We start from the raw sequence: 25,309 nt of genomic DNA on the forward strand, positions 1-25,309 counted from the left end.
TTTTTTTTTTTTTAAATATGTGTAGTGTTCTGCCTGCATGTACTCCTGCAGGCCAGAAGAGGGCACCAGATCTCATTACAGATGGTTGTGAGCCACCATGTGGTTGCTGGGAATTGAACTTAAGACCTCTGAAGAGCAGCCAGTGCTCTTAACCTCTGAGCCAACTCTGGAAGAGTGCTCTTAACCTCCAAGCCATCTCTCCAGTATTGGCATCAGGCTTTACTGTTTATACTTCTTGGTGCTCCTTTTCTCCTCAAATAGTAAATTTTTTTTTCATTGCTCAGCTTGCTCCTTGTCATTACAGAGCTGCATAAGTGTGGCAACAAATAACCAAGCAATACTGTCACTATTAAGCTGTCTGGAAATCTTTGTTTGCCAAAGCTGTTAATTCTAAGTCTTCGATTTCAGGCAGGTTTTTTGTACAAGAGCAGAAAGCCACATTCTTCACCAGAATCTCAAAAGCATATCTCTAGGCCACAGACCTGAACCCTCTTGCACCAGGCCCCCACAGTTCAAACTACCCTCAGCACTACACTACTGCACCTCCATGCTCCTACTATCACGGCCCATTAAGCCCCACTTACTGCATTCGGCTGCTGGTCTAATCCGAAGTCCACATTCCTCCAAACATAAGCATCGTCAGGCCTATCACAGCAATACCCCAGTCCCTAGATGGAGCTTACGCATCTGAAACCTCCAAGCCCACCCCTAGTGATACACCTCCAACAAAGCCACACTTCCTAATAGTACCACTCCCTTTGGGGGCCACTTCCATTCAAACCCCCACAGTGCCATATAGCCTCCTGGTGTTTCAGGTTTTCTTCAGCACGGACCTTAGTCATTAGGCTTCAGGTTCCAGAGACCCAGGCGAAGTTGCAAAACATAGGAGCTGGCCTCAGCTTAAATGAGGGCAGTGAACTGAAGTTACAACGGTAGGCTTAGGGCTGTATAAGGTGAGGGCAGTGAACTGAAGTTACAACGGTGGCTCAGGGCTGTACAAGGTGAGGGCAGAGGTGCACGGGTGCCACCAAATGCTACTTAAGCTCCATACTGACAGCAGATTTAATGTTTCTTACAGCATTTTGAGTACCATCTTTTTACAAAGGTTCAAACCACTGACAGGCTTGCACACACTCCATAAGGGGAGTATGATGGTTCCTAGGGATTATTTGATGAAATGTGTGAAGAAAATGAAGGTACTCAACACTACCAGACAAAGGAGCCAGGAAAATCCGACTTTTATTTCTTAAATACTGTGAAGGAAGGGGGAAATGGTCCCCTGATGAGAAAGCTAGGGGTCATCAGCAAATGCCCGGTGGGCATTAGGGAAGCGCTGGGGGCTGTAGTTGGGATCTTCCTGCAGTCGTTTTTGGATATCAGACCGGAGCTATAAAGAGAAAGCACAAGCAGGTCGGAGGAGCCCTGGTTTAGTTAGCCCTATGATCCCAGCAAGTACAAAGACCAACCAACCCTCAGAAAAGACTTCCCCGCCAGCCATGCTGGCAAGCCCAATGAGATTGCTGAGCCTTCCCAAATGCCACAAGGAAAACCTTGACCACCAACCGGCAGCCCCCACACTACCAATTCATCTCTGAATAGATTCAGGAAGCAGGAACCTGGCCCAACCCCTCCCAATAGACCATCCCTATTCTGCTGCAAAGTGGGGGCACCTGCTGCCTGTAGCTCTCCTGAACCTCTGGTGCCTCCAGGTCCCGGCTCAGGCTCTCGGGGCTTGTCAGGGGCCGAGCTCCGGCTGCCTTAGCTGCCCGGCTCACTGCCTCTGAGAGTAGCAGCTGGGGGCCCTCACCCTGCATTGTCTGGGGACAGGTTGAGAGGGAAAAGGGGATCAACATCAGACCCAGTGCCACCACCCAGCTCACCCTTTCCATTAGTTAACCAGTGTTTAAGCTAGCACAGGGTGGGGAACAGTCTGCATGTGGTTTTAACAGCAGAAATGCCTTCCTAATTATGGCCCAAAACCGTTGGATTATAAAGAAGGCACCAGCAGGTCAGACCACCTGAGACTCATCACTAGCTACTCTTCAAGGCAAAGCCCACCTTACACAGCGGACCCTAGTCACTCGGGAAATCACACAGCTGAGGTACCAGAACTGCCAGAAACATATGATGAAGGCCCATGTAGTCACATGTACCAATCAAGAGCAAGCCTGACCCCCAAACAGGCTTCCTAACTAGATGAAGAAACTGAACTAACAAGCAAAAGCCTCTAGCTCAGCAAGGGTACTAGACAGAGACATCCTCAGGAAAGAGACAGACCAACCTTGCGTCTCTTGGCAGGCATACCACTGAGGTAGGCATCACTCAGGGGCGGCTGAGGTTTCACCTTCCGCTGGCTCTGAATGTCCTGCTGGATAATAGGGACCCATTCCTGGGGAGGAAAGGATTAGAAATAATCCCCACGATTGACAGCTCTGACTCCCACTGGATCACCTCCTGCCACTTACTGGGGGAACTGCAGCTGCCCAAGGTTCTGCATCGGCTGAAGCTCCATCCTGTTCATCTCGGGAACCCCCTTCAGGAGCAGGGGGTGGACCTCGGGACATGGCTTCCTCGGCTGTTGTCCCAGGGGCTGGGGAAGCATTCTCCCGCTGGAAGGCAGATGGCAGGAAGGTCCAGACTTCAGAATTCTTTGCCCCCAAGTCCCTTTTCTTCCAGCCATCTACACATTATCTGGCCTCTCAATCTCTCCCTGGTACCTGAGGTTCAGGGGAAGTTCTTTCTGCTCCCTGAACTTCCATTGGCTCTTCAGGAAGTGTCTGTGAAATTAGACAAAGAAATAAAAGAGGTGGGAGGTGTCAGTCCAGGCCATCTCCAGTTTCCTGACATCCTGACCCCAGTTTATCGGGTCCCTTACCTGGGGGGGGTCACCGACCCTGCGAACGTATCTGAGAATGGCGTCAGGGCCCACAGGCATGTGCTCCAAGACCACCTGAAGCCTCAGTCCCATCATAGTTGTCAGCCAGCTCACCAAGGATGGGTTCACTCCACGAGACATGCGACGCTGCAGGTTAGAAAGCAGACTTCACTTGCAACCTGCCTGTGCAATCTACAGCTAGGGCAACGGGCATAGTGTTTGGAGAAGAAATATAAAACTGTAAGACAGAATAACAAAGACGCTAGAGACCTAGAGTCAGGGGTTGCTTACAATTCGGCCATTGATGACAGCAGCGAGCTCCATCTGCTGTCCCCCCAAGCAGTGCAGGTTCAGGGCCAAGCACTCAAACAGGCCCTGGTTACACAGCTCCAGCAACCGGGCTCCAAATCCACTGTCTGCAGGGAGGGTGTGAGAGGGAGGGCACATGACTCCGGCAGTCCTGCACAGCCACTACACCCCTCTCCCTGGCTGGCCCCTGGCCTGACCTGTGCAGTGCAGCACATGGGCAGCGATGCTGTTAAACTGCTCTTGGAGAAATTCTAAATTTGTCCGGATGATGTCCACACCTGGCTGAACCTGCACCAAAGACTGAGACAAGACACACAAAGATCTCCAAATCAGGACCTTGAGGATCTAGAAGGTGGAGGCAGCAGGGACCCCCAGCTTCCCCACCCAAGCCTAGACAGGAAGAAAATACACCAAGGATACTCACGAAACTCTCCCGTACATATTCTTCCAGCCCAGTGATCAATGTGTGGGTTGCCATCTGTAGGGAAACATCACAGGTTTAGTCCCACCCATCTCCTCTAAGTCCAGGGCTTGGGCGGAAGTAGAGCTTTCACTGACAAAGAGGCAGGCAGGATTAAGGAACGGAGGTGGGAAGGAAGGAAAGCTCTGGTGTCCTGGGCCTTCATTTACCCGGATGTTGCCAGGTGTGGGCTCCTGACCACCCAGGTAGTGCTGGTGGAAGAAAGATCGCAGCTGCGGCTGGAGCCGCTGCAGTGGCTGGAAATGCCCATGGAGAAGCATCACCACATCCACCATGGAGAAGTTCTGGCACAAAAGGGAGAGCAGAGCTCCGAAGAATCCTAGGGAGAGGGGCAGAAGTAAGCAACTGCCTTCGCCTCCTTGCCTAGCCCACACAAGCTGTCAGCCTAATCCTTCTTAGTAAAGAAGGCCAACTACCCCCAACCCGTGCCAGTTCCCAAGACCACAGCACCCCCATTTTGCTTACCAAGAGCCCCATCAGCCCCGGGCTCAAAGATATTGCTGGATCCACTGAGGCGCTGGATGAAGGCAGCGATGCTCTCACTGCTGCCGGCCCTGGCCCCCAGGGAGCCCAGGAGGGAGCTCAGCACGCCCTGCACCACTGAGGTGAAAAACTCGGGCGGCAGGCTCTCAGGACCCAAGCCTCCAGGACTCCCTGTCCCACCAGAAGGGGACCCTGGTGGGGGTGTGGTCTGCTGCTCGGGGGCAGGGGGTGGGGGTGGCGGTGGTGGAGGTGGTGGAGGGGCAGTCTGTGATGCCTAGCAGAGAAGGAATTGAGAAGAGAAGACAAAGACCACAGGGTCAAGGACATGAAATTGCATCAAGAGGGCACAAAACAACAGGCGAAGGAGAAGGGGAAGAGAGCTGGATTCTGATCTTAAAACAACAACCAAACAAACAATTTTTATCACTGTACTCAATGTGTATGGGCATTCTGCTTGCCTATGTGTCTGTGAAATGTGTGCCTAGTTCCCATGTGGAGCAGAAGAGGGCAACAGATCCCTGGAACTGGAGTTGCAGATGGTTGTGAACCACCATGTGGGTGCTGGAAATCGAACCCAGGTCCCTCTGAAAGAGCAGCAAGATCAGCTAGCTCTGATCTTAACTTCTTAAGCCATAACACTCAGGGACAGACACTCAACAGAGGGGCATGAAACCAAACAACTACCTCCCTGCCTCTCAGACCAGGAAGCAGGAGCAGAGCTAACTTTCAGGCAGGCATCCAGGAATTTTCAGGTCCCCTCCCCTCACATCACTAAGGCTCTTACTCAGCAGCTACAGAATGGCAACCAAGTACCAATGTTCTAATGGGCTGGGGGACAAAGGGCAGGACAGCCACTCACCTGCAAGAAATCGGTCATGCCCTGGAGAAAGGCAGGAACCCCGGGCATTGCAACAGTGATGGTGGGGGAGGCCAGGCCAGGCCCGGCAGCCCCTGGCCCTGCAGGCCCGAGCAGGTTCCCCAGGAGCTGAGAGAACTGAAGGTCGGCTGCTGAGGGCTGAGGAGGGGGAGGCTGGGCAGGACCCCCAGGAGCAGGGCCAGCGGTTGTAGCTGTGTTGGTAGTGCCAGCACTAGCTGAAGCAGTGGCAGGAGCCGGAGCTGGAGCCTGAGCCTGAGCTGGGGCCGGAGCCGGAGCCGGAGCCGGAGCCATTCCTGGAGTCCCCTGAGCTGTCAGGAACCAAAAAAAAAAAAAAAAGTACAATTTGAATAAAAGCCAGATTATAGCTGCCCCATTCTGGTCTTTAAGAACTAAGACGGCCGGGCGGTGGTGGCGGTGCACGCCTTTAATCCCAGCACTCAGGAGGCAGAGACAGGTGGATCTCTGTGAGTTCAAGGCCAGCCTGGGCTACCAAGTGATTAGCCAGGAAAGGCGCAAAGCTCTACAGAGAGAAACCCTGTCTAGAAAAAACAAAAAAAACAAAAAACCAAAAAAAAAGAACTAAGACATTCTACAAGGACTAGGACATACAGTGAGCAGGACAGAAGGGTCATCAGGACAGTTGTCACAGATGCCCCTTTGCCCCGAAATCTTACTCAGTAGCCCAGGCTAGCTTAGAAATTGAAAGTCTACGGTCTAGTATGTCCTTGAACTCACAGTACTCACAGCTGCAGCTGGCAACACAGAGAGTTTGAGCTAGAGAAGAACAGGACTCACCCACAAGGACAGGCTGCATAAGAAGTTGCCCCACAAGGCCGCTCACCATCTGGGCCAATGAAGTGTTTGTACCCAGCCCAGTGCCCTGCTGGAGGACAGGAAAAGGATTCAGTCTTGTCCTTCCCACAATCCACCAGGATTTCCCCACGGGTGTTTCCCCTAACCCTTGCTCACCAGAGTCCCAGAGACGGGAGGACCCCCAGGATGGGAAGGCCGAGCCTGTGGAGGAGTGGGCCGGGCAATCACCACCCGAGTTGGTGCTGTTGGGAAGCCAGGCACCTGCTGTCCTGTGGGCAGAGAGACCAAAGATGGCTGAGGGCCCAGTCCTGGCCCGCCAGCAGACAATACCCACCACCATGAACTAGGCCCCACCTCCCAGGCCTCCCTTTCCAGGTCATTACCTGCGGCCGCGGAGGCAACAGCTGCCACCATGGCCTGATGAGTGATCTGGTGGGCGACGGCGTGCATGAACTCAGGGGGCAGGGAGGGCAGCTGGATGAGGGTGGAGCCTGGGGGGTGGGTCTGATGTAACCTTGAACCTGGACCCCTTCAACCCACCCACTCAGCCCTACCCCTTTTCTACCCAGAACTCTCAGCCTGCTCTGATAATCTAGTTCTTACCCAGGGTCTGTCCATGACCAGGAGGTCCCAGGGGACCAGTGGGAGCACTTGGGCCACCGCCAGGCTGTGATCCAGAATCTGAGCAGGGAAGACAGCCAGAAAATGTAAGAATGGCAGGGCCAAGCTTGGCTGCACCCTCCTGAGATCTTCCATTCTGTAGGCCTCCAGAAACCCTGTCCTTTCCTCCACTGCAACAGGAAGGCTGGGTTCCCTTTACACAAACCCGAGGAAGAGCCCCTCCCCTCCTGCCCCTTCCCACACCGCAGCTCTAGAGCTGGCCGGAATTCCCTCCCAGCTCCTGCTGCTCTTCTCTGCCAGCAACTGTCCCTAGCTCACCTTGAATGTTCATGTGCATCATGACCACAGGTTCCACGCTCTGATGGGAAATCCGGATGACCCGTGGATGGCTGGTAGCTGGTGGTGGAGCTGGCCCCGGTGGGGGAGCTCCTTCAGTTGATGAGTCAACAGTGGTAGCAGATGGAGGCAGGGATGAGGCCTGGCCAGAACCTGGGGATGCTGCCTCCGAACTGGGAGCTGGTGGAGCCCTAGACCCATTGCCTGTCATGGTCACAGTAGTTCCCACATTGATCTGGAAGAGAGATGGACAGGCAGAGATGAGAAAACACAAGGGTCTAACCTAGAGTCTAAAGACTCCACATGCTTTGTCATCTCAGGTTTCCCCAGTTTTCTTGCTCTCTAGCCTCCCAGCAGCCATTTGGGTCATCCCAGTCTACCATGCCCTCTGTTCTCCCTCCAGCCAGGTTCCCTGCACCCACCTGAATGGGAATGGCCGCCTGCTGGAGCACCATGGGAGTCGTGTAGTGAGACATTGGCCGTACCACGTGTAGGTGCCGTGGGGGTGCACAGGCTAGATTGCAGCGCAGGTCGGACAGCGCCACGAAAGTGTTGCCCAGTAGCCGTAGGCTCTCCCCCACCAGGTTGATCAACCTCTGGTCCTCCTCACGGCCCTCATGCTGTGCCCAGGCCAAACCCAGAAAAGCAAGAGATTAAGAATAGGGATGATGCCTTCTCAGACTGTCACGTCCTCTGTCTTTGGAGACTTCTACATGAACCAAAGCTTTTCAATTTTCAAGTAAATGCTATTTAATATACACAGAGCTTTCCACAAAACCCAGCAAAGGTTAAGTAACCACGCATAATTCTTTTTCACTCGGTAGACTTCCTAAATAATTAAGGACACAACAGGTCCAAAGACTGTCGTCCCCATCACAGCAGACCATTCACCTATCGAGGGGGATTTCTGTGCTAACCCTGAGGACAGTGAAGAGCTATCTGCATCTCAACCTGCTGCTTCCAGGTATTAGGAGGGAAGGCCGTCAAAAGGCTCACATTGTTGTTGTAGTCCGCAGTGGCAGCAGCACCTAGGACCTCACAGTAGCGCTGCAGGAAGGGCTGAAGACGGCGCTGTAACCGCTGCAGCTCCTGGAGCACCTCCACATGCTCTGCAGGGGAAGGGTGGCTGTGGAAACACCAGGGCAGCTGAGCTGAGCCTTTCCTCAGGACACCCCCTGCCATCCCCAGGGCTTCTCTTTGCTCTCCTAAGACAAGCAGAGATGGAAAGGAGAAAGCAAACGCCCCCGCCCCCCCAAGCAAGGTCCTGTGCAAAGGGGGCAATGAGAGCTCAAAGCCAGGGCAGGCTTCTGCGGCCACAGCGTGGGAGACATCAGACAATCTTGCCTCAGAGACAACAGTGCTACCTAAGAGCTGCCCTTTGACCCCACAATACTACAAGCATTAAGACCCCCTGCAAGCACTTTCCTCCCTTCACATCCTTCCTGGTCCTCACACTACCCCGTGACCACTCCTCCAAGTCCCCAAAGGTTCCCTCCGTCTCTCACTTGGGTGCATTCGTCTCTGGCGCAGGTGTGGGGCCCGCTGGAGCTGGGCCAGAAGGGGTAAGCTCTGGAGTCTGGGCTGGAGTGCGTTCCTCCATTTCTTCTGACTCCATAGGCTCTCGAGGAGGTGCTTCACTTTCGACTGGTTCTGATGTTTGTGAGTTCAAGGCTACTGTCTCTGAGGCCACAGTCGGCGTCTGCGGGGGTGGCTGACTAGCCTGTGCTTGGGGTCCCCCTCGACACTGAATGTGGAAGAAGAGTAAGGACACCAAGGGCAAGATGAAATTACTACTGCTGAGGGTTATGCAGACCACGGAAGTCGAGAGTGGAGATGATGCCCCACTGAGGCTCCCTGAAGGCAGGGCTGTGTATCCCTATGACTGGCAGAAATTGGATGCACAGTGAGTATCTGTAATATTTACAGAGTAGAGACTATGTTTCCCTAATTTCCATAAGGAGAGGAAATGGCCACAAGCTGTGGCTATAACAAAACTGATAAAGTTAGGATACCCCCATACTGAAAATGACAGTTAAGAAATTCAAAAACTGGAGACTGGAGAAATGGCTCAATGGTTAAGAGCTCTGGTTCTTCTTCCAGAGGACGTGGGCTCAATTCTCAGCACCTACATAGTGGCTCACAACTGTCTGTAACTCCAGTTCAAAATATCCAACACTCTCACATAGACATACATACAGGAAAAACACCAGTACATATTTAAAAAAAATATCAAAAACTGCCAGGTAGGGCTGGAGAGATGGCTCATCAGTTAAGAGCACTGGCTGCTCTTCCAGAGGTCCTGAGTTCAATTCCCAGCAACCACATGGTGACTCACAACCATCTGTAATGAGATCTGGTGCCCTCTTCTGACCTGCAAGCATACATGTAGGCAGAACACTGTATACATAATAAATTAATAAATCTTAAAAAAAAAAAAAAAAGAAAAAAAAAAAAACCCTGCCAGGTGGTGGTGGAGGAGCACACCTTTAATCTCAGCACTCGGGAGGCAGAGGCAGGAAGATCTCTGAGTTCAAAGCCAGTCTCGTCTAAAGAAAGAAAGACAAGAAAAGAAAAAAGGAAGGAAGGAAGGAAAGGAAAAAGGAATTTAAAAACTGGGGCATGCAGCCATGCATGTGCCTCACACCTATAATCACAGCACCTAAGAGGCACATTGTGAGTTCAAGAAAGCCCAGGACAGAATGGGTTTTGTTTTGTTTTTTAAAAAAAGGCTACTTCTTTCAATGAAGGGAATCTATGACACATCATCGTCAGGAAGATTGGCAGCAGCCTAGAACAGTGGCACATGCCTCAAAGTCTCACTTGAGAAGCTGTGGCAGGCAGACTGGCAGGAACGAGAGAGACAGCCTCACAAAGAGACTTTCTTTGCCTGAAAGAACAACTACCCAGAAAACCTAGGGCAGAAAGGCAGACTCCTGCAGCCAATGTGAGTGTGGCTAGGACTGTTCTTACCGCAAGACCATGAGAGGAGACTCTAGCCTGACAGACTTGCCCACTCACCTCCATCCGGGACAGTAAGGTCTGTATGTCTCTGATCATGTGCTGAGCCATCACCAGCCGTACCCGGGGCTCACTCTACAATATAAGGAGGATGATCAGAGCAGCTGAGACGAAGCCATGAGCTCCACAACATACTACAACAGCTCCCAGGCATCTCCTCAGCCAGGTCCTCCCCCCCCTTATGGCCTCCTTCTCCCAGATCCCCTTCCCTGACCCTCCCAGGCCCCTGAATACCTGAATTGGGGCCTGTTCCATGTTGATGTGAACATCCACAGCAGAGCCGTCACTCTGGGGAAAGGGTAAGGGAAGTTGCTCTGGGAGAAGCCACATACTAAGGCCTCCATACTGCCAATTCCTTTTCTAGAGCCCCTACCCTCTTTTCCTCAAAGACTGAGGCCAGTATAGGTCAGAGGGTTTCCCAAACTCCAGGCAAGCACTCAAGACACTCATCTTCTACGCCCCCTGCAGCTACCCTAACAAAAGCTCCTCTTCCCAACAAAACCCTCCCACATGACAAACACAGGCTCACAGGGAGATTGAAGGTTCCAACCATGACATAGCTGTTGGCATTCCGGTCATGAACAGAGGCCCCAGGCCCCCGAGTGCCAGGCAGGGGTGCCCCACCATGAGCAGCTGAGGCAGACCCTGTCCCAGAAGATGCTCCAGAAGGGAGCTGAGTCTGAGGAGGAGCCCGTTCCACCAGGTGGATAACCTTTCCCCCAACATCTGCAGAAAAAGAGATGCACACCTTGTAAGTAGGTAAACCCATGGCCTCCAAACAACACCCTTAACCTCGAGCAGCATCCCCAGTCCCTTACTGTATTCCTGGAGCTTCTTATCATCTTGCAGAACCCGGCCCTGGTATATGAGCCGCTGTTTCTCGGAAGGGATGCTGACAGAGGCAGCAATATGCTCCTTAAACTCCTTTACGTTCATCTGAAAGGAGAGCCATGAGTCGGAATCAGAAAAAGAAGGAAAGAGCTAAGTGGGATGCTGACTTCAGGGGACAAGTGAGGTCAGGATCAAACAGTATCACTAGCCAACTGCATCAACAGGCAGGTGTTTATGGAGCCAAAAACGAAACAAACAAAAACCCCAAACAGACAATAAACAAAGCTCGGTAAAGGGGTGAAAGAGAAAACACCACTGAGAAATAAAAAAAGGAAAGGCTGGAGAAATGGCTCAGTGGTTAAACGCTAACACTGCTCTTGCCCAGGACCTCAGTTCAATTTCCAGCACCCATATTGGGCAGCAGCTCACAAGTACTGGTAAATCCAGCTCCAGGGGACCCAGTGTCTCTGCACTCAATGAGCACTTGGACTCACAGGCACACACACACCACGCCCCCATACACAAACCAATACATAAACAAAAATAAGAGGGGAGTGGTGGGGTATGCCTCCAGCACTCGTGAGGCAGAGGAGGTGGAGCTTTTGAGTTTGAGGCCATCCTAGTCTACACAGTAAGTTCCAAGACAGCCAGAGCTGTGTAGAGAGACTCTGTCTCCAAAAAATCCAAATAGTAACCATAATAATAACAACAGTAAACAAATACAATAAAAATAAATCTTACAAAAAAAAATAAATAAATAAATAAATCTTACAAGAAAAAAGCCAAACAGCTCTCCTTTTCTCCCTCTTGGCTTAGTATCTAGAGATACTGGTGATGCTTTTCTAAATATAAAACCATACCAGGAGCTCATGGCCGTAATCTCAAAGCTAAAAACAGGTGGGCATTGAGGCACAAGCTTCTAATGGCATGGAGAGAGAAGCAGGTGGATCTCTGTGACTACCAGGCCAGCCATGACTACATGAGTATGAGACCCTGACTTAAAATACAAAATACAAAAAGAGGTTAAGAACACTTGTTGCTCTTGCACAGGACCAGAGTTTAATTCCTAGCACACAGTGGTTTACAACCACCCACACACAACAGAGTAGGGACTGTGGTTTCCTAACCACCACAAGAGGAAAAGGCCACAGTTACAGGACCTGATGCCCTCTTCTGACCTTCTCGGGCACCAATCGCACACACTGGTGCACTTACACACCTGCAGACAAAACACTCACACATAAAATAAAAATAAAAGCCAGGCATGATGGCGCACACCTTTAATCCCAGCACAGGAAGATCTCTGTGAGCTTGAGGCCAGCCTGGTCTACACAGTGAGTTCCAAGACAACCTGGACTACACAGTGTGCATAGTGAGACCCTGTCTCAAAATACAAAAACTTGGCCGGGGGGTGGTGGTGGTGGTGGTGGTGGTGGTGGTGGTGATGATGATGATGATGATGATGATGATGGCACATGCCTTTAATCCCAGCACTCGGGGAGGCATAGGCAGGCGGATCTCTGTGAGTTCAAGGATCTCTGTGAGTTCAAGGCCAGCCTGGTCTACAGAGTAAGATCCAGGACAGGCTCCAAAACTACACAGAGAAACCCTGCCTCCAATCATAAATAAATAAATAAATAAATAAATAAATAAATAAATAAATAAATAAATAAATAAATAAAGCCAAGCAGTGGTGGTGAACACCTTCAATCTCAGCACACTGTGAGTTCCAGGCCAGCCTGGTTTACAGTGCAAGTTCCAGGACAGCCAGTACACAGAGAAACCTCTTAGGGGAGAGGAAGATTGACATCCTCCCCGCAGAAAAACCATTACCACCAATGGCAAGTATCACCAGGTTGGGAAGCAGGGACTGGAAAAATAACTAACGAAGAAGGTAAGGAGGGGCACAAGGTTAGCTACAGTTCACTAGCAGGTACTTTGTACAGGTTCTAGATTCAATGCCCAGCAGGAACTCCCCAAAAAATAAGTGGGGGGGGGGGAACCAAAACAAAAGCAGTGTGGCAGCACACACCTGAACCCCCAACCCTGGAGAGCAGAGACAGGAGGATCCAAGACCATCAGTTAAGACATAGTGAACTACTTAAAATCCTACCTCAGTGGCACTGGTGGTGCATGCCTTGAATCCCAGCACTCGGGAGGCAGAGACAGGTGGATCTCTGTGAGTTCAAGACCAACCTGGACTACGAAGTGAGTTCCAGGAAAGCCAGGGCTACAGAGAAACCCTGTCCAAAACAAAACAAAAACAAACAAAAAAACGCAACAAAAAGACCCTACCTCAAAAAGAAAAAAAAAAAAAAGGCAAAAACAAGTCAGGTATGGTACACACACCTAAACCTAAAATCTTAGCATAGACAACGGAGGCAAAATGGTCAGGAGGTCAAGGTCAGCCTGAGCTATATGAGACACTGTTTTCCCCTGACCCCCAAAAATAATCTTCCTAGTTAGACAATTAACTCTTGGTAAGGGCCAGAATTATCACATACACCTACTCACAAGTGTATGTGGTGTTCTAAACGTTTTTGAAAACCACGAAAATGACCAACTCACGATTTTTTTTCTCAAAGAATTATGCAGTAAAAACGAAGACAACTGTATCCACACTGCACTTTATAACACTGAGATTCAAACTGTGCCTCAGATACTGGCAATTCTACTTAACAGTGCCTGACAGCAGCTTCCTAGAATCTATAAATAGAGTATAAACCTGTGAACAAGTTGTTAAAAAAAGGAACAAACACACCATATTTGTCTGAGGTCTCTATGCTACTTCCGGTCCCGAAGGCCGGACTCTCGCCTGTCCCTTTGGGCTGAGGTCCGCCCGGGATAGGTACAGATTCCTCCTCTGCATTTCCCTCTTCACTGAGTCCCATCAAGGTGAAGACAGGCAGAACGAAACCTGCCTCACTCCACGGTGACCACCTCCTCACTCAGAAAGAACCTCGGATGTTCCACCCAGTAAGGGACAAAGAGGAGTCCGTGACCAGAAAACCAGGCTCATCCCTGGGAAGACCAACGAGCCAAAGCGGGTATCAGCGCTCCCAAGTACCGCTGTCTCTCTCACCTGGGCCCCCACAATAAAAGTCCGAGTCTGAGAGTCCAGGGTCTTCACCAGGACCTCCAGGCTGTCGGGCTCCTCCATAGTGGTACTGGAACTATCGCTCGGCTCCATGGCCGACAGCTCTCTAAGGGAGAACGAGGGGGGGAGGTTCGCTGTGGCCCGCACTCGCTTCCACGCACCCGGAAGACTCTCGGGGCCCCATCTCCGCCCCGACCCCTTGGCAGCCTCTCATACACGAGCACATATGTTCATCCGCGACCCCATCCCTCCTCCCCGGTGCCGAGACTCGGGAAGAGAAACACAAAGGGCCAGAGGAGATCGACGGCACAGGGAGGTGAAGGACGAGAGGTGGGAGGGGCTCCACGGTGCCAATCACAATAGGGAGAGCCAGTTGGGCCGGGGGTCGGGCAAGCCAGCTCGAGCCCGGCCGGAGGCCGGTGTCATCACCGGTCGCGACCGAGCAAGGGCCCGAGGGACCGGGAAATCCCAGGACGACGCGGGGCGCGGGGGGGGGGGGGAGGGTCGCGCCGGACTCGGCCGACAGAGCGGCTCCGCGCACGCGCGCTCGAACCCGCCTAAATCGCCACGGCCCCGAGCCGGCAGACACTCACGGGAGCCCGGACCGGCTCGCTGGCCGCCCCTGCTTCCGCCGCCCGCCGTCGGTGTCCCAGCAAGGCGAGGAACCAGCACGCGGCCGGACACATACAAACACACACACACTCACACACACAGCCCACCGCCCTGTGGCCCCGCCCCCGGCTTCCCCACGGTACCGTCACTTCCGGTCTCCCCCAACCTGGCCCCAAAGGCCACTTCCGTTTCCCCGATAGTATTTGGGGATCTCGAGGCGGTACTTCCGGCTTCCCCAGGCTCCCCGACTTGACTTCCGTGGGGCACGATGAGAAAGTCCGCAGCCCCGAACCGCGGGTCTCTGCGGGGCGAGACGGGCCGGGGCCGGCCTAGATGGGAGGGAGCCGACCACCCCGAGGAGCCGCCGCCGCCGCCGCCGTCGCCCGGGGGACCGCACTGCGCCTGCGCGGGCCGCGGCACGCGTGCGCACACTCTGAGCAGGCTCCCCCGCCCCCCTCGGGCCCTGGGCGTTTCTTCCCTGCGCGCGCCGGAGCGCAGCGCTACCGAGGTGGCTACTGTCGCGCCTGCAGGGAAACTCCGGAGTGGCGTGCGGCCCCCACCCCGAGACGCCGCGGACGCCCGGCGGGGACTCGTGGGGATTTCACCCCGGTCGTCCACAGGCGTTAGTGGGCGGCCGGGCAAAGGAGCGTTACAGGCACAGCCCTAGCCACCTACAGCTCTGCAAGGCCTCGGGTCCTCTCGTCGGGCTGCGCTGCCGGAAGCCACTTCTTCCCCTGGACGGTTGGGGGCCGTGCCCTGGGCTGCGTTTGCCCCGACCCGCGTCTCTGGTCCTGGCCGGATTAGGGCGGTTGGGGGCCGTGCCATGGGCTGTGTTTGCTCCGACCCGCGTCTCTGGTCCTTGCCGGATTAGGGCGGTTGGGCGCTTCGCAGACTCTTGGGGCGTCCTGCAGGCCTCGGGTGGAGAGCACCCGAGGAACTCAGTGTCTTAGGACAACTAAGCATTTGACTGCTTTTTAAAGTTTGTGAATAAAGGAAAACGGAGCCCGGCGTGGTGGCGCCCGCCTTTAATCCCAGCACTCGGGAGGCAGAGGCAGGCGCCTCCACTACAGCCAGGGCTGCACAGAGAAACCCTCGGAAAAAGAAAAAACAAAAAGCGGGGGTCTTGGGGGTCGAAGGCTCGCCGTCAGGGGAGGTGCGCAGGGCGGAACGCTTACAGTTTCTCTGCCGTCTCCACCACTTCACCTAGATGCCAGTACCGAGGAGAGTTCCAGTAAGCACTGTTTAGCGAGCAATTCCTTGGTGTCAGCTGGTATGATGAGACTTTTACGTCCTACCTCGCTGTGTTGCCCCGCATTGCCTAAAACTCATAATCCCGCCCAGTGCGGGACCCTGCCAGACTATACCAAACTACATTTGTTTGTTTGTTTGTTTGTTTAGAGACAGAGTTTCACTGTGTAGGTCTGGCTGTACTGGAATTCAGAGAGATCCACCAGACTGTCTCCTCAATGCTGGGATTAAATAATTTTTTAAATTTTTCAACACTTTTTTTTCCCGGAGCTGAGGACCGAACCCAGGGCCTTGCTCTACCAATGAGCTAAATCCCCAACCCCGCTCAACACTTTTTTTTGGGGGGGGCGGGGGGGGCGCTGTGTACCTTGAATCTGCCAGAGCATAGCGAAAGTGTGGAGAAATGTGGTGTCTTCTATCCACTATGTAGGGATCTGGGGATCAAAATCAGGTCCTCAGATTTGGCTTGGTATCTATCTACCCAAACCTACATTTTAGGGTTTTTTTGTTTTGTTTTGTTTGTTTGTTTGTTTGTTTTAGAAGATTTATTTATGTATAGTGTTCTGCTTGCATGTGTCCCTGCAGGCCAGAAGAGGGCACCAGATCTCATTACAGATGGTTATGAGCCACCATGTGGTTGCTGGGAATTGAACTCAGGACTTCTGGAAGAGCAGTCAGTGCTCTCAACCTCTGAGCCATCTCTCGGTGCTCTTAACCTCTGAGCCATCTCTCCAGCCCCATTTTAGTTTTTTATTATGAAAATTTCAAGGGCTTGAGTGGTAGGACACTTGCCTGGCAAGCCCAAGCCTTAAGTTTGCTTCCTCGCTCCCACATAAAGATCGGAGCATTACTCCCATAGAGTAATCATGCCTACGACCATCCTCATTTTTTTGTGATTGTTTTGAAGCAAGATAGTATTATGTATGTAACCAAGGGTGGCCTGAATGGCAGGTGAAGGGACTCTGGCCAGCTTGAGTGTGGCGAGCATGGCTCTGGCAGGCCTTGCCCTTCTCTCTCATTCTTTGCCTTGCTAAAAAACATGATTACATTCCTAAAGCCAGTCACCAACGTCTGTTCCCTTTGGCCACTTCCTCCTGAGGCTGACTACCAAGGTCCAGCTGTCAAAGTATTGAAGTCCAGCAATCAAAAGCCCCCTTCATTAACATGTCCAGTCAAAATTAAACACCTCATCCTGACAAGGGGTTTCCCTTACCTTTATAAACCGCCATGTTCCTGTGTGCCGTGTCTGTCTCCTCTCCATCCAGAGGCGGTCCTCTGTACCCCCCAGGACAAATATCCCTGCCCCTTTCCCTTGTTCCCTTCCCCTCTCCCTCTGTCCCTGTCCCTCTGGGGCAAATACATCTCCTTTGTGCTGAGAACTGGGCTCTAGGGGTCCTGAGCTGATCTTTTTCCTTTCAGCACCGTTCCTCAGCCCTCCCAGCACTGAAGACCTGCACCATCCTCCCTTGAAATAAATCACAACCCCTTAGCAAGTCTCACTTCTCAGGGGGCTTGTGTTTAAAGAAAAGTTGGAGTTTATTTTTATATATATATCTAAGCACGGGCCTTAAGGCAGAGAGACACACACTTGGGAAGAGGACGGTATATACCCAAGACACAGCTACAGGCTTCTCAAGAGAGTCCCACATTTTTTTGCGGCAGTCCACAGATTTACGTAAAAAAGTCCTGCCTCTCATCACATTGACAGCTCCACACACTAAGGCTATCCAGTGACTGTCTCTTGACACTACATTTAAATCTTGACAATCTAGCGAAATTATCACCAGCAATTGCCATGGGTGCTTTGCAGTTACTAAGGATAGTGGATATTTACTTCTGACTTGGTGTGGCATGATCTCATCTAACTCTGAGATTCCTGAGTTGCCCATTCCACAGGTGGAAAAAGAGAGAGATTAATACAGTTGTCCCAGGAGGCTGGGGATGTGGATCATTGGTACTACTGTGCATGTGAGCATGCCTGGTATGCATGAAGTTCTAAGTTTGATCCCCAGCATCAAGACGGGGGGAAAAAAAGCCAGGTGGTGGTGGTGGTGGTGGTGGCGGCGGCGGCGGCGGCGGCGGCGGCGGCGGCGGCGGCGGCGGCGGCGGCGCACGCCTTTAATCCCACCCAGCACTCGGGAGGCAGAGGCAGGCGGATCTCTGTGAGTTCAAGGCCAGCCTGGGCTACCAAGTGAGTTCCAGGAAAGGCGCAAAGCTACACGGAGAAACCCTGTCTCGAAAAAACCAAAAAAAAAAAAAAAAAAGAGTTAAAAAAAGTGTCCCTAGCAGCCCGGTCGTGGTGGTGGTGGTGGTGGTGGTGGTGGTGGTGGTGGTGGTGGTGGTGTGGTACATGCCTTTAGTAGAGGCAGACAGATCTCTATGAGTCCAGCCTGGTCTACAGAGTGAATTCCAGGACAGGCAGAGCTACATATTGAGACTCTGTCTTGAAAAAAAAAAAAAGAAAAAAGGGAAAGAGAAATCCACCATGCCCCAACGACTGGCTGGTGCCTGTTCTAACACTTATCAACTTGTATTGCAATGGTTTGTTTGTAAAGCTCTTTTTCCATTGTTTTTTTTTTTTTTTTTTTTTTTTTTAATGTCCCTCAGGATTAGCCAGTTCCTGGCAAACAACTGAAATCCCCAAATTTGCCAAGTGAATGAATGAATGAAAGACCTAATAATGAAGTCACTTTTCCTGGGTGTTTCACAACACACAGAGCTCCAATTCAGACACAGATGCAGGTTTCTACTGTAGGGCTCGGCTCTCCTCAGAACGCCTCAGTCGCTGGACATGCAGGGTGCACTGTCGAGTGGTTGCATCCGGAAGAGGGGGAGGAAGGCCCCAGTGCTGTAGCTAATCCATGCTTGGGTTGGAAAACAAGGTTGAAGTTACTTATTAGCAGGTAAAAGGGTCAAGGGTCGACGCAAGGGGGCTGAAAGCAGAGTGGACCGAGCCGCCAGGCCAGCAGAGACCAGTTAAGGCAGACGTCCCTCAGCTGCACGCACCAGCTCTCTCCTGCCTGAGATGTTCCGCCAAGTCTGGGCAGCTGTGCTCTACCTCTATGGCCTGCTCTTTAACTCCATGACCCAGTGCCCGGAGCACAGCCAGCTAACAGCACTGGAAGTGGGCAAGGAGGTAAGAAGGACTGGGGAAGGGGAAAGCCAGCAGTGGACGCGGAAAGTCGTGGGTGGGCAGCTCAAGATGACCAGCATTCGTGTCGGGAAAGGAGGGGAGGAAGGGGGTGTGGAAACAGCAACAACCACCAGCACCTCCTGGCCCTGAATCTTGGTCCACTGACTGATGGAGAGGCTGCCTGGGTTTTGCAACGGACCTGCTAATTCATTCTTTGGCTCTCTCGTCCAGTCCCCGGAGCCCCACCTGGGCCTGTGGTACTTCATCGCAGGAGCAGCCCCCACCAAGGAAGAGTTGGCTACTTTTGACTCAGTGGACAACATTGTCTTCAACATGGCGACCGGCTCTGCCCCAAGGCAGCTCCAGCTTCGCGCCGCCATCCGCACGTGAGTGGTGAGGAGGCAGAGGCACTGGGTGTGTTCTCTGCCCGAGCCGTAAGCAATCGCCCCACCCAGACTCGAGCTCCATCACTCCTTGCCCACTGACCTCAGCAGCTTACAAGTCACTTTCTGCTGATAGGATGGGCCTAGCTATCCCAGAGCTGGGGTGTGGGAAAGGGTAAGAGAAAGATAAGTAAATGTGGCAGTGTGCGCCTGGATGACACTCCATCTTTCTACCTTGCTACCACCACCTCTGCAGGAAAAATGGGGTCTGTGTGCCCCGGAGATGGATATACCACTTGACTGAGGGGAAAGGAAACACAGATCTCAGAACGGAAGGTTGGTCCCCACCAGCCCGCCCCTTCTCTACTCTCCCTGAGCTGTTTCCCCCTCAGAAGTGAGGACTGAACCTAGGTCCTCTGGCATGCTAGGGAAGCAGGCCATCTCTGAACTATATCCCCAGACCCTTTGCTAACCTTTCTTTGCCCTGATGGTTGTTGAACTCACGCTATGGCCCAGGCAGGCCTTGCATGTGAAATCCTCCTGCCTCAGCTTCCTGAGCAGCTGGGATCATGGCCCTGCACTACTAGGCCCGAGTCAGCTTGGTTTTGCATCTGTCCTCTCATGTTCCTGACAGGCCGGCCTGACATGAGGACAGACCTCTTCTCCAGCTCATGCCCAGGGGGAATCATGCTCAAAGAGATGGGCCAGGGTTACCAGCGCTTTCTCCTCTACAGTGAGTGGTGGTACAAAGTGGGGGTGCCCAGGGAGACTGGAAGGCTAAAGGACCCCTTTCAGAGCAGGATGGGCATCTTCACCAGGTCCTTTGGAAACTGGCGGGCAGGGCTGAGAGGCAGGAATGTTGACCAGCCCGGCTGCTCCCTGTCCTTCCAGATCGATCACCACACCCTCCAGAGAAATGTGTGGAGGAATTCCAGTCTCTGGCCTCCTGCTTGGACTTCAGAGCCTTCTTAGTGACTCCCAGGAATCAAGGTGAGGGGTCGAAGTCTCCCAGGAGAGGTCTGGGAGTCACCAACTCTTCTGTGGGTATTGTAAAGAGCTCAGTGCAATGTCAGCAGAGGCGGTGGCCAAAGGCAGACATCATCAGAATGGGTACATTGACCCCTCTAATTTTCATGGACTAGAATGGCACCAGGATTGGATAAGAGCTGTGGAGTCACCAAGGAGGGCTCTGGGTGACTGGAAAGAGGCTTTGGGGGGCTGGAGAGATGGCTCAGAGGTTAAGAGCACTGGCTTCTTTTCCAGAGGTCCTGAGTTCAATTCCCAGTAACTACATGGTAGCTCACAACCATCTATCATGGGATCTGAGTCCCTCTTTTGGCATAAAGGTGTACATGCAGATAGAGCACTCATATACATAAAATAAATGTTTTTTTTTTTTTAAAGAGGCTTTTGGTCAGTAGTGGCACACACTTTTAATCTCGGCACTCAGGTGGCGGAGGTAGAAGAATTGCCATAAGTTTGAAGTCAACCTGTTCTACACAGTTAGTTTCAGCTGGGGCTATATAGCGAGACTGTCTCTCAAAACTAAAAATTCTCTGAGTCCTTTTTTTTTTTTTTTTTTTTTTTTTTTTTTTTTTGGTTTTTCGAGACAGGGTTTCTCTGTGCAGTTTTGCGCCGTTCCTGGAACTCGCTTTGGAGACCAGGCTGGCCTCGAACTCACAGAGATCCACCTGCCTCTGCCTCCTGAGTGCTGGGACTAAAGGTGTGCGCCACCACCGCCCGGCAGGTCTCTGAGTCTTTAGAGCAGTGGTTTTCAACCTCCCTAAGGCTGTGACCCTTTAATACAGTTCCTCATGTTGTGGTGACCTCCAGCCGTAAAATTATTTTTGTTGCCACTTGGTAACTGTAACTTTGCTACTGTTGTGAATCATAATGTAAAATCTGATATGCAGGATATCTGATATTTGACACCTGTGAAACAGCTGTTCAACACCCCCCCCCAAAGGGTCACAACCCACAGGTTGAGAACCACTGCTTTAGAGACTCCAGGGAGGAAAGGGCCAGGTATAGACAGAAGGGTCTCTTTCCCCGCCGCCTGGACTTCCTTTCCAACCTCTCATCCTCCCCCTCCTCCCCTCACAGAGGCCTGCCAGCTGTCAGCAAGTGACCGGTAACTTCCTAACTTCATCTGTGTCCCAGACCGCCAAGGTGGGAGCTGAGCTGCGAGGGGAGACGTTGGAGACTCTCCACTCCCTGTCAAGGTTAATAAAGATGGTTTTTCAGTCCTCATCTCCTGGATGTTGTCTGCAGACATCAGTCACTTCTCCCCCAGGACGGAACCTCTACCACCTACCACCCCCAGCTGTTAGGCATCAGGAAGGACACCGAGCAACACCTCTCACATTGTACTGGTATATTTAGGATTTAGTGTCGCACATTTATTGCTGAGTGAACAAATCCCTAGCCTGAGCGGAGATGGCAGGCACTGTGCCCACTGCCTGTCAGAACCCTTCTGAACTGAGCCTTGGGCTAATGTGGCCTGCACTATCCCTGTTTCTTCTGGATCCCACTGAGTACCAGACCCTCCCTGCAGGCACCATGACACCTGTAGCCCCTTCTAGAATCCCAGTCCCTCCCACCTCACAGCCCTACTCCCCTCTAGATGGCTCTGGTCCTAGGACCCAAGGGACTGCATGGATCTCCCTGTCACCTCCTAATGCAGAGATCTCTGTCCTGCCTCTGGCCTGGTCCACCCCTGGGGTTGGAAAGGACCCTTTGGCCTTCATTCTCCACCAATTTTATTTTATTTTGCTCTTAAAAACTGGAGGTGGGGGAAGTTGGAGGTGGTCATTTAAACAGAGGTGGACAAACGTAAGAGGGAGAAATAACAACTGGTGACTGAAATGGCGATGTCCCATCACGGTCCATCATTGGACACCCTCGACAGCCCCATCCGTCATCCGACAGGGGCTCCCCTGCCTTCGCACTCCTGAGTCTCCTCCCCATCCCTGAGGTCACTGTGCTTCCGATCTGGGTTTCCCCACCTTCCTCCTAAAGGCCACACCACTCTCTTCACCCTTTGCCCTCACCCTCACCCAGTCACAGTGCCCTTCCTGGACCTTCCGTCGGCGGCTCCCTGGCCCCCCTCCCCTGTCCCTCACTCTCCCAAACAGTGGTCTCCTCATCCTCAACAGGTTCCCGGAGGCTGACAGCCAGCACCAGGGCCTGCAAGAGGCCAAAGAGGCAGGCGAAGTGCAGGGGGTGGGCGGTGAGCAGGCTCAGCACAGCGTGGAGCCCATGGAGGGCAGCCAGGAAGCACAGCAGGCCGTGTAGCCAGAGGCCCACAGGTCCTCGAAGGCCCAAAGCGTCCAGGATAGCTCGAAGTGGCCTGGAGCACAGAGCCAGCAGGGCTGAGGCTAGCAGCTCCAGCAGGTGCAGGGTCAAGTTGGTAGAGATCTGCAGATACTCCTCTGGGTCCCGCAGGTAATGTGAGGGATCTCCTGGATCCCCCCGCAGCCAACGCAGCAACTTCTGACGTCGACCGGGCTTCTCCAAGAGGGCTTCTGGTCCAGTGGTGCTGAATCCCTCTTGGGGGGACACTCCAAGGCTCTTCATGCCACCTGAATCCACAGAATCCCATTCCCGTTTGGGAATGGCTCCTCCAGTCTCCAGCCTTGCGGACACTCGCACACCGGAGACAGTCTTGTCCCGCTTGAGGGAATCCTTGTTTTTGCTCTCGAGCTGGTCCACTTGGAGCTCGCTGCTCATCTCTGGAGCAGCCCCAAGGGTCCTCGGTTTCCCCGAATCCTTGGTCTTGAGAGGCCCCACATCTCCCATTGTCTCTGGGGCACTGTCCCAGTCACTCCCTGAATTCTCGGGGGAGCTGTCCACCCATCTGGGTTCTGGGGCTGGCAAGTCAGCCTTTGTTGATTTCCTGCGGCCCCAAGGCCGAGGTAGCCAGCCACCAAGCCTTCGCAGGAACATGACTGAACTGTGTAGTGAGCCCCCCAAATCTGCGACCCCTTCCTGACTCTACTAAAGATTCTCGGGATCTCCTCAGAAGCCGGAACCTGTTCTCGGTTCAGAATAGGTATCTGCTTGGTGATGTCGTCCTACTCTGAATTCAGAAAGAGCTCAGGTAGCCCCAAGAGTGGCAGATGGCCTGCTTCCTTGTCAGTGGAGAGGAAAAGAAATCCATTTGCCACCCCACACACTCACAAGACTTCAAGGGCCTTATAAGGCCTGGATCTCCCCCACAATGTTCTGTGTTTTCAGATTTCCTTCCCAGCAGTCAGCACCCTAAGTTCACTCACCGAGGCCACACCCCAAGGTGCCCAAAAAGTGGGGGGAGGTGGCGATCCATCGAAGAAGGAAGGAAGGTGGCCCAGAGTCCTTCGGTCCTGACTTTGAGGAGCCTTAAACCGCTGCCCAAGGGAGCTCAAGGAACAGGAAGTCTCGGGTGAGAGGAAGACGGGATGGAAGTGTCGAGCGAACTCCAGTCAGTTACACACATTCCTTAACTTAGGGAGCGATCGTTCCAGAGTGGCCCCACTGTCCCGCGAGGGCGCAGCTGAGACGCGGCCTCCGCAAGATCAGAACGGGGATGTCCTTGGAGAGCGCAGCCGTGGGGATCAGTGCAGGCCTCTCCGGGGACCCAGGCGGCTGGGCGCTGCGCGCTGCTCTGGGGCCCAGCGTCCGGAGAGCGGCCTCCCGGAGCCCTGCGAGCCCGGAAGCAGCTGTACCGGGTCGGGAGGGACCGACGGGGGCGGAGCCCCGCAACTCGTGAGGCGGACCCGGCGGAACGACCTCCCCCGTAGCCCCCGCGATTCACCAGCGCAGGCGTAGAGAGGAGCGCTTAAGCCAGAACCTGAATCCAAGCCCAGTTCTGCTCTTCACCGCCCACCTCTGACTCGGTGCTTCAGCCCTCGGTTCTTGTTTGTTTTAAAAGACAGAGTATCCCTACGTATGTAGGTCAGGAAGGGCTGGGCATATATAGCCCAGGCCGGCTTTGCATTGGTCCTTTGCCTCTGCTTCCCTAAGGCTGCGCTATGGCTCCCTTCCCTTCGGGCTGCCCTGCGGCTCTTCTGCACGGCCCCGCCACTCCTCCATTTCTCACCTACTACTGCTGGTCCGGAAAGGTAAATAACAGGAGCCACGTGACTTAAGCAGCTGCCCTTTGCCCTTCCTGACCGGGATTTGAAAGCTTCCATGTTGCTAGCACTCGGTAGGAGCATCACAAATGGGTGTGGGTGCCAAGTAGGAAAGAGCAATGTAGGAAAACGTGCTACCTGTTTCCAGGGAGTGAAATGGAGTCTTAGGACGGTCTGAGTTAGGGCTAGAGATGTAACTCTGTAAGCACTTGTGTAGCAGGTATGATGCAGCCCTAGGTTACATCCCTCATACTGCTGGGTGTGGTGGTGCACACCTTTAATCTTAGCATCCCAAGGCCGTTGGATCTACATAGCAAGTTCGAGGCCAGCCTGGTCTACATAGCAAATGGGACTGTCTCAAAAGAAAAAAAGAAACTTTGTATTTGGGAGGTCAGAGCTCTGGTCCCAGCTAGGATGGCATACAGGAGCGATAATGTTAGGTCACACTGGGCAGTCCTGCAGGTCTCAGACTGCCCTATCACCAGGCATTACATTTAATCACAACTGGCCTCAAGGAGTTCAGAACTTGAGGGTTTGTAGTGTTTTCAGTGTGTGCGTGGGGGGGGGGGGGCAAAACAGCTTGACCACACAGCTGCCATGACAGGCTTAGAGGCCCAGACACAGCATCTGTGACAGGCTTACTGGCAGGCAACACCCAGACCCAGGAGAAGCCATAAGCGGATACCACCCAGGAAGGGCCTGCATCTAAGAGGAAGTATCTGTCATCCCAAACATTCCAACCGTTAAGATGGCCAGATGTCCCTGAGTCTAGCACACACCTAATTTTTTGTTTGTTTTTAAATTTATTTTTTATATTATGTGCATGGGTGTTTTGCCATGGGTGTCAGGTTCCCTGGAACTGGAGTTACAGACAGTTGTGAGCTGGCATGTGGGTGCTGGGAATTGAACCCAGGCCCTTTGGAAGAGCAGCCAGCATTCTTAACCACTGAGCCATCTCTCCAGCCCCATTTTTTTTTTTTTTTTTGGTTTTTCGAGACAGGGTTTCTCTGTGTCGTTTTGGTGCCTGTCCTGGATCTCACTCTGTAGACCAGGCTGGCCTTGAACTCAGAGATCCGCCTGG

The 25,309-nt window shown here is 52.9% G+C and overlaps 3 protein-coding genes across 43 annotated transcripts; 1 reads left to right on the top strand and 2 right to left on the bottom strand.

Moving 5' to 3' along the window:
* Positions 1-1,221: 1,221 nt before the first annotated feature.
* On the bottom strand, positions 1,222-14,816 carry Bag6 (BAG cochaperone 6). 41 transcript variants are annotated; one of them, XM_006995246.4, is made up of 26 exons: positions 14,497-14,815; positions 13,727-13,847; positions 10,632-10,749; positions 10,343-10,539; positions 10,048-10,101; positions 9,814-9,888; positions 8,301-8,539; positions 7,792-7,921; positions 7,218-7,415; positions 6,778-7,030; positions 6,442-6,519; positions 6,222-6,329; positions 5,995-6,107; positions 5,821-5,908; positions 5,008-5,333; positions 4,131-4,422; positions 3,815-3,984; positions 3,609-3,662; positions 3,382-3,484; positions 3,167-3,291; positions 2,876-3,022; positions 2,718-2,777; positions 2,466-2,609; positions 2,282-2,389; positions 1,671-1,817; positions 1,222-1,387 (listed from the first exon to the last, which is right to left on the bottom strand). In XM_006995246.4, exons 2-26 carry the CDS (start codon positions 13,832-13,834, stop codon positions 1,292-1,294), a joined length of 3,531 nt encoding a protein of 1,176 aa, XP_006995308.2. In that variant the 5' UTR covers positions 13,835-13,847; positions 14,497-14,815; the 3' UTR covers positions 1,222-1,291. The 41 variants fall into 41 exon arrangements, with proteins under 41 accessions (XP_006995308.2, XP_006995311.2, XP_006995309.2 ...); XM_006995249.4 differs by having other exon boundaries at positions 5,821-5,905; positions 14,497-14,766; XM_006995247.4 differs by lacking the exon at positions 14,497-14,815 and adding an exon at positions 14,335-14,493.
* A 3,392-nt stretch (positions 14,817-18,208) lies between these two features.
* Positions 18,209-21,367, top strand: Apom (apolipoprotein M). The gene is made up of 6 exons (XM_042265974.2): positions 18,209-18,737; positions 18,966-19,120; positions 19,374-19,453; positions 19,752-19,850; positions 20,009-20,107; positions 21,221-21,367. Exons 1-6 carry the CDS (start codon positions 18,627-18,629, stop codon positions 21,250-21,252), a joined length of 576 nt encoding a protein of 191 aa, XP_042121908.2. The 5' UTR covers positions 18,209-18,626; the 3' UTR covers positions 21,253-21,367.
* A 109-nt stretch (positions 21,368-21,476) lies between these two features.
* C21H6orf47 (chromosome 21 C6orf47 homolog) lies at positions 21,477-24,186 on the bottom strand. The gene has a single exon (XM_006995259.4). The coding sequence runs from the start codon at positions 23,060-23,062 to the stop codon at positions 22,178-22,180; it is 885 nt and encodes a 294-aa protein (XP_006995321.2). The 5' UTR covers positions 23,063-24,186; the 3' UTR covers positions 21,477-22,177.
* Between the last annotated feature and the right edge of the window lie 1,123 nt (positions 24,187-25,309).

This window comes from Peromyscus maniculatus, chromosome 21 (genome assembly GCF_049852395.1).
Source record: "Peromyscus maniculatus bairdii isolate BWxNUB_F1_BW_parent chromosome 21, HU_Pman_BW_mat_3.1, whole genome shotgun sequence".
Taxonomy (NCBI): Eukaryota; Metazoa; Chordata; class Mammalia; order Rodentia; family Cricetidae; genus Peromyscus; species Peromyscus maniculatus.